General features: G+C 56.2%; 2 protein-coding genes across 8 annotated transcripts in view; both read right to left on the bottom strand.

The window, feature by feature from the left end:
- LOC110197176 (mas-related G-protein coupled receptor member A-like) lies at positions 1-3,367 on the bottom strand. 3 transcript variants are annotated; one of them, XM_020970857.2, is made up of 3 exons: positions 1,476-2,768; positions 966-1,281; positions 1-857 (listed from the first exon to the last, which is right to left on the bottom strand). In XM_020970857.2, the coding sequence occupies exons 1-3, from the start codon at positions 1,547-1,549 to the stop codon at positions 162-164; spliced, it is 1,086 nt and encodes a 361-aa protein (XP_020826516.1). In that variant the 5' UTR covers positions 1,550-2,768; the 3' UTR covers positions 1-161. The 3 variants fall into 3 exon arrangements, with proteins under 3 accessions (XP_020826516.1, XP_020826517.1, XP_020826515.1); XM_020970858.2 differs by lacking the exon at positions 1,476-2,768 and adding an exon at positions 2,776-3,367 and having other exon boundaries at positions 1-1,281; XM_020970856.2 differs by having other exon boundaries at positions 1-1,281.
- Positions 3,368-3,459: 92 nt separating this feature from the next.
- Positions 3,460-7,690, bottom strand: part of NADSYN1 (NAD synthetase 1) — a 28,512-nt gene continuing 24,281 nt past the window's right edge. For 2 of the 5 annotated variants that reach the window (XM_020970850.2, XM_078148521.1), the window contains 4 exons: positions 7,495-7,564; positions 6,277-6,405; positions 5,224-5,400; positions 3,460-3,706 (listed from right to left, as the gene is read on the bottom strand). In XM_020970850.2, the coding sequence (XP_020826509.1) occupies positions 3,653-3,706; positions 5,224-5,400; positions 6,277-6,405; positions 7,495-7,564 (430 nt within the window). In that variant the 3' untranslated portion in view covers positions 3,460-3,652. Of the gene's footprint in view, positions 3,707-5,223; positions 5,401-6,276; positions 6,406-7,494; positions 7,565-7,690 lie in introns of those variants that run through there. The other 3 variants (XM_078148519.1, XM_078148518.1, XR_013484059.1) reach the window with 3 other exon arrangements.

The following is a 7,690-nucleotide window of genomic DNA, read 5'->3' as shown; positions in this document are numbered from 1 at the left end:
TTAATCTGTTAATGAACATTTATTAAACACCTACTATGTGCCAGGCACAGTGCTAAGCACTGTGGATACAAAAAGAGGCTGAAGACAGTCATGCCTTCAGGGAGCTCATAGTCCGAAGGGAAAGACAACAGGCACAATGTAATCATAACGTTATTATTTCTCTACATCTCTCCTTCCCCCTTCTGGCAGTCGCAAGCTGATAGCTTCATGATCTCTGGGTGTGAAATCTCTCCCTCCTCCCGCAGCTCTGCCTCATCCTGCAGGGCCCTCTGGAGGACCACCCTGAAGGGCTCCCAAGATTTCTGCTGTCTGAAGCTCCCCACGAAGAAGTAAATGAACGGGTTGATGGTACTATTCGCACAGGAGAGTGTGTCAATGATGAAGTACGGCAGGTTCCAGTCCTTGAGAAAGGTGTCCTCCCACCAGGACAAAAGAAACCAATAGATGCTGAAGGGAAGACCCAGGAGGAGAAACATGAGGACCGTGCACAGAATGACAATGTAGATCTTGGGAGACCGACGTCTCCGTGAGTTGCCCTGGACCCTGAGGAAGAGAGTCAGACTGGACACACACGTCAGAAAGAACAGGGAAAAAACCAGCACAGCACTGGCTATGGTGAAGTCATAGCAAGCCTGCTTACTGTACTTTCTGTAAAAGAAGCCACAGCCATCTCCTGTCAGCACACTGATCATCACAGACTCGATCCAGAGCAGGGCACACACCAGCGTGGAGGTGTGCTTGGGGCGCTGGCATCGGTACCAGACAGGGAAGAGGACGGACAGACAGCGCTCAGTGCTGATGGCTGCCAGCACGCTCAGATCCATGGTGTAGGAGGAGAAGGTGATGGGGGCCAGCACCTTTAGTGCAGGAAAGGAGGAATAGAAGAACCAGGTGACATAAAAGTGAGCCACAGAAGACAAAGTGTCATAACAATCTTTTAAAATGTCGACCGCAGCATAAAACACCTGGCAGGAAAGGAAGACGAAATCTGCCCCAGCAAGGTTGAGAATGTAGACAGAGAAGGGGTTCCTCTTAATGCGGAAGCCCAGAAGCCAGAGGACAATCCCATTGCCCACCAACCCAACCAGGCTGATGAGCACGGTGAGGTAGGGGATGATAATGGGTAGCGCCTTAGCATCGGCTCTGCTCCCTTGATATGGTATAGTCTCATTTCTCTCTGTCTCATTAACGTCATTTAGTTTCCAGGAACATGGCATGGGAGTCTGGTCCACGGTCATTGGATGTGGCCTCAGGAAGGCTCTTCTGCCCCCAGGGACACGCCTGTGAATAGAACAGAATAATCGGAAAGACACAAGGAACTTAGTATCACCCCAACCACAGCAGGCAAGAGGAGGAGAACGTGGAGACGTGCATTATGGGCAGGGGAGCCCGTGGCCCCTATACACTTCCCCTGGACCCTGTCTCCATGTCATAGTCATGTAGTGGACATTATGAAGACAGAGAGGGACATTTACCAACAAGGAAGGCTCCTGAGGGAAGAAGTGCCCTTTTTTCTTCCTTTTATCTTTCTCCATTGCCCATATCCCATTCTTGCAAATGTTGGGTCAGACCGATTCAAAAGCAATCTGACAAGAATGTGTAAAGTGCCCGGACGCCACGCTCGAACCGAGTACAGAAAGACAAAAACAAGAAGAGTCTTGGGGTACGCAGCATGAGCAGACCATGCAGGACAAGCAAGAAGTGTAAGATGATTTGAGAAAGGGAGATTTGGCTAACAAAGCGGCGGGTTGGTAAAGGCATCTCCTAAGAGACTGTGCCTCGGAGAGAGCTGATTATTCTCAGACACAGCCGTGAGGAAGAAGTGTATCACGGGATTGGTACAGCCGGGCAAAGACTCAGAGGTAAGAGACAGACTGCCTAATTCTGCCCCGGAATTCACACTTAGGAAGGCACCCCCTGGAGGCCACAGTGGTGTAAGACATGCCTATCTCTCCCCTCATATGCCCATTCTCTGCCCACAACCCCACTAAAAAATTAAAAAAGAGTTGATTCAAGGGTAAGCTTAGTGTGGCTGACTGACAATCGTGGGGCTGAGGAGTGGGGTGGAGACGGGTCTTGGACACTGAGGGAGCCAAGCCAGCTCTGACTGTGTCTTCGCCCTGGACAGGGCTGGGACCAGTCTTGGCTTGAGATGCCTTTGGAATGGTTACTGTTCACTTTTGACACTTCCATGTCTCCCCCCCCCATCCCCAGAGTTACTAGGGTAGCGCCCATCAGGGAGGAACGGGTTGGGGTCCCAGCCCCCTGGCTCTCACGGTTGTGAAGTCACATCCAAGATTCCCCACTATGCCCTACCCTGGACTCCCATCCTCACCCCACCCCCAGAGTCCAGAGATCCACGAATGATCTGGATAGGATAGAATCCTATGGGTCAGTCAGGGGTCACTGGGGACAGTAGGATCCATCCTAGGGACAACCCGAGTAGCCGTCAACATTAGTTCAGACGTGGAAGGACCCCTACCTTACAGTGTTTCACCTCTGAGACCTCTGGGACCCCCTCCTTTGGGGAGGGGTCACGTCTCACTGAAGCCAGCTCTGGGTTGACCAGCAGCTTAGCCTCCAACCCAGCCCCAGCGGAACATTCTGAACCTCACTGGGGGAGGGACAGGAGGAGCCAGGCTGAATATGTGTCTCCCGCCTGGATAAGTACGCACCTGCCAACCCCACCTGAGCCCCCAACAGCCGTGATTCCCTGTGCTCTCCCCCATCTCCCGACATTTCCCCATTTCAGGGATAATGGGGAAAAAGACTTACTGAGAAAACTTCAGGGAAGTGGGCGTCACGGGCTTAGCGCTGGCAAGAGCTGAATTCACCCCCCAGGAAGTGGGACACCTAGGCGCTCTCCGTCTGCGAGGTGGGAGGAGAACGGCAGTTCCGAGCCTTTAAATCCCCTCCCTCCCTCACAGCTCACCCAGGAGGAATGGTCTGATTGAGCTAAAGCGCTCCCCAAAGCCAGACTGAGAGCACGAGGTGGGCCGTGCCCACCTTCTGTACTGAAAGCTTCTTGGGCGCCAGGCCGAAGCGGGCCGGAAAAGGCCCATTACCTCCTCCCCCCAGAACACTCAATCTGTTTCCCAGTGTTTTTCCTTCTTTACAAGTGATGAGTGAACTCAAGCTTCTGGGCCAATCATTCCAAGTTAATTGCATTCACGAAACCCTGCTGCATTAGCAACCTCCGGTCTCTCCCGGCCCTGATGGCTCAGGTTCCCAAGCAAGTAGTAGGAGTTTCCTGCTGGCTGAGAGCTCTCACCACTCCAAGAGCGCCCAGATTCTGTGGACCAAGGAGCAGCTTTCTTCCTGAATCACTTCAGTGCTTAGTGGCCTAATGTCACTCTAAGAAATAAACCTCCCCAAGGGATGTGGGACCACCCACTGTCTTCAGCTGGAAAGCAGGAGGCACCCTAGGGCCCCAGGAAAGTCACCCAGGGATCTCGGAAGAACAGTAAACATGGATTTTTATTTTAGACAGTTTTTGTAAAGAATCAGAACCCACTGACCCCAGTGCAGGCAGACCTGCGTGTCATGCCAGCCAGGGTAATTTTAACACCTCGTTTCAGAGAGAGAGACAAAATAACTGCTGGGGTGGGGGGAGGGGATGCCTGCACCGCAGCACGGCCAGAGGAGGCGTCCATCACACCAGATCATCAAAGTCCTGCTCCCCTTCGGTGCCTTCCAGCTTCATCACCTGCAAGGAAGAGAGGGTGGAGGCTACCCCCAGGCAGTACGGCCCTCTGTTCTAACTCAGAGAAGGCTCAGCCCTGAGGAGCCAGGGCTCTTCACTGCCCCGGGGCAGCAGCAGCCCCTCTCCCAAGAACGCATAAGGTAAGTCGGGATGACTTCTATACGGTGCTTCACATTATCTCATTAGCTCCTAACAACCTACGGAGCGAGACACTGCAGGTATGATCAGAGTGCCCATTTTAAAGATGAGGACACTGGGGCTCAGAGCCAGCGCCAGTAGAACATGTGCAGGACCTGAGGTCTCCCGGATGTCAGACCAAGGCTTTCAGGGGGGATGCTCTCTGCCCTCATCTGTCTTCTCTTCCTGTTGAATGGTCTTGAGTTCAAATCCTCCCTCTGACACTAATTATGTGACCACTGAGGGGGAGCCTCTGGCTCCTTATCTGTGAAATTACTATGCCTGCCTTTCAGGGTAGTTGTGAGAACTAAGAGATAATCTCTTTAAAGTTATCTGTAAAGAGCTGGGTAAACACTAGCTAGTGTTATTATACCTGGTGAAATTGAACCCAGGCCTCCAGACCCCAAGGCTGAGCTACACAGTCATTCAGGGAAGTCTCTGGACCCCACAAGGTCACGAGCTGCATGCTCTAGGTCTATCCCACCCCGGTGCCAGGGCCAAGATGGGGGAAGGGAGAAACAAGACGGTCCTGGCAGCTCCCACCCCGGTGCCAGGGCCAAGACGGAGGAGGGGGCGGGAAGAAGACGGTCCTGGCAGCTCCCATCCTGAGCCAGGGCCAAGATGGGGGAGGGGAGAAAGAAGACGGTCCTGGCAGCTCCCACCCCGGTGCCAGGGCCAAGATGGGGGAGGGGAGAAAGAAGACGGTCCTGGCAGCTCCCACCCCGGTGCCAGGGCCAAGATGGGGGATGGGAGAAAGAAGACGGTCCTGGCAGCTCCCACCCCGGTGCCAGGGCCAAGACGGAGGAGGGGGCGGGAAGAAGATGGTCCTGGCAGCTCCTACCCTGAGCCAGGGCCAAGATGCGGGAGGGGGGGAAGAAGACGGTCCTGGCAGCTCCCACCCCGGTGCCAGGGCCAAGATGGGGGAGGGGGGAGGCAGCTCCCACATTCTCAGATAGACTAGGCAGTCAGCAGCAGCCAGAGACTCCAGATCCCAAGGAGGGTGGGGTGCAAGGTGCTGGGGGCGTCTGTACGACTGAAAGCCGCTGTCTCCAGAGCTGAAAGTGGCTTTCAGACTGTGACCCTGGGTGAAGTCACTTCTGCCCCGAGAGCGGCTTCCCAAGCATAAAATTAGGCTAATAGCAGCCCCATTCTCTCAGCTCCTTGTGAGCTTTGGAGATTCTGCCTGGAAGCCATCGGGAAACCTCCAAGGGCCGGCGGCGGTGCAGCGCTGCCCCTTCATCCAAAGGGTCAGCTGGCATCGCACAGGCTCCCAGCATCTCCACAGACTCGGACCTGGCGCCCTGGGACGGCCCACCTGGGAATGGCCAGGTCGCGTGCCTCACCTGCTGGTCGATGCAGCGGAACTGCCAGGGCCAGCTGGACTGGTACAGGAAGGGCCTCGGGTCGAACCTGTTGTCATCTGGGCTGTAGTTCTCAGCGTGATAGGAGGGAGTGAGGGTGGTCATCTTGTGTCTATTCAGTGAGTACTTCCGGAAGAAGTGTTTCACCTTGTCGGCCACCTGGAGGACAAAACACTGGGCAGGCGGCCCGGGAGCCTCTGGGGTGCAGACAACTGACTACACAGTGGGATGTGGAGAGACTCGCGCATCAGGCTCACAGTGCACCCAATGCCGGGGAACCTGGGCCACGGTCTGGTCTGGGGCCTGGGAAGACGCCCCCAGCCCGGCCAGACCCGTGTGGCAGCTCCTATCCTGTATGGGAAGCAGGTCTGAAGGTGCTGCCTCCTTGGAGGGCAGACACCCCTTACGTCTGGGTCTTGTGATACGCACACAATAGGTGCCTGATCAATGCCTGGTGGGAGTAGGCAAGCATCCTAAGCAAACCGGGGGCCTTGACAGCAGCGATAATGGTCTAAGAGTTATGAAGTTATGACTTCCAAGGACCCCGGACTCCTGAGATCCATGTCCCTGAGGGCAGAATCCTGCTTCAGCCCCCTTGTTGGACTGAATCCAATGCGGAACTGCGCCTTCCTACCCCTGGTCATTCTAGCATCTTCCTCTATTCGTTGTTTCCTATTTAGCCTGTCTCTGGCTTGCTTGGTACAGACATGCACGTGGCCTCCCCTTCAGATTAGAAACTCCTCGAGGGCAGGGGCTGTCCAGCCTAGTGCCGGGTGCACAGCAGGACCAGGCAGGGGCAGAGAGGGGAGATGTCCAGGACAGGAGCCCCAGCACAAGGTGGGCTGTTTCCCTCCCACTGATGGGTGACCACCTGTAGACACCAGTGGTCGGCCGCTCGTGGGCCAGGCAGCAGTGAGCTGGGGCGTTTCCTAACTGGGGGCTCCAGTGACAGCCCATCCCGAAGGAGCCGAGGGGATGGTGCGGGCCCAGGGCCGCCCGGCGGCAGGGGGAGGGGCACGCGGGATGCTCTGCTACCTCTCTGGGGGTACAGATCTCCTTCCACATGTTGACGAGTTTGCAGAACATGCTGTATGGTCCGGCCTTCCCCATCTTCCTCAGTCTCCCAAAGACGGCCAGCTCCTTGTAGGTCACCCCCATGTCTTCCTGCGGAAACAAGGCCCGCAAAGCTTCAGGAGCAAGGCCTGGGTCCTGTCCCCCACCCTCAAGGGCCGCCTGACCGCCCCCACACTCCTGAGCTGGGCACCAGACAAAGCCAGAATTCTGCCGAGACACGGTCGGCCGAGGGCTCCCAAGGAGGAGATGCCTCTGGGAAGGCGAAAGGACACGACGAGCCCGGGTTCGGGCCCTAGCGGGGCCATTTCCTGGCTGTGTGGGCCCTCAATTGCTCTATCTGTGAAATGGGCACACTGGCTGTCGTGCCTACCTCCGAGGCTTAGAGCCCTAACAGCCACAGATGGACGGAGGCCCACGCTCCGGGTGAGGCCACCCACCCAAAAAGGAGATGAGCCAGCTGGGGGCTCGAGGAGGAACAGCAAAGGTGGGCACCAAGAACTTAGCACCGGAGGACCTCAGAGGCCGTTGGGCCTCCGAGAGGGGAGGCGACCTGCCCGGGGTCACACAGGCTTAAGTGACGAGAGGTGGCACTCGAACTCGGGTCCTCAGACTCCTGAGCCAAAATGCCAGCACAGCCTCACTACGGGAGGAGGCCCAGCATCCTTCCAGGTCATGGCTGTCCCCTGGAGCAGCCCATTTTCATGGAGTTTTCCTCACTAAGTATTTATGAACCCATTTTGTTGATGGAGAAAATGAGTCCTAGCAAGGTTCTGTGATTTGTTCAGGGCCACAAAGCCAGGAATGTGGACAAGAAGCATTCACTCAGTGCCTCAGATGTTACTGACAACAATGAGAACAACATTTATACAGCATGTGAAGGTTGGCCACATGCTCTCCACGTCCCCTTGCTGGATCCTCCCCATAATCCTAAAAGGTGGGTGCCTCTCCCCACTTTACAGATAAGAAAACCAAGGCAGAGGGCATTTAAGTGACAAGCCCAGGGTCACCCAGCTAGCCAGCATCTGAGGCAGAGCTCAAACTCAGGTCCTCCTGTCTCCCCCAACTCCATGCCAGCCCACTGTCCAGCAGAAAGTAGCAGCTCTCTGAGGCCCCCACCCTGGCCTCCTTGTGAACAGGGAGCCCCCGAGTCCTCCGCCCAAGGGTCGGCCAGCACGCTACCTCATCAGTCTGGGACACCTGTCCTTCGGCCAAGGGCTTCAGCTCCGCAGTGGCTGGTGCAGCCATGATGCTGTAAGAGAAGGAGGCGGGTGTGGCTGCTACACGGCTCTCTCCTCCCGGGATGGTGGAGGGGGAAGGGGGCACACTGCTCCAGACCCAAACGCTCCAAACCCTGAGCCCAAGCGAGTGGGGAGCC

This window comes from Phascolarctos cinereus, unplaced genomic scaffold (assembly GCF_003287225.1).
Source record: "Phascolarctos cinereus isolate Bilbo 61053 unplaced genomic scaffold, phaCin_HiC Scaffold_9;HRSCAF=440, whole genome shotgun sequence".
Classification (NCBI taxonomy): Eukaryota; Metazoa; Chordata; class Mammalia; order Diprotodontia; family Phascolarctidae; genus Phascolarctos; species Phascolarctos cinereus.
Note: the sequence above shows the minus strand (reverse complement) of the source record. Positions and strands in the feature narration are given on the sequence as shown.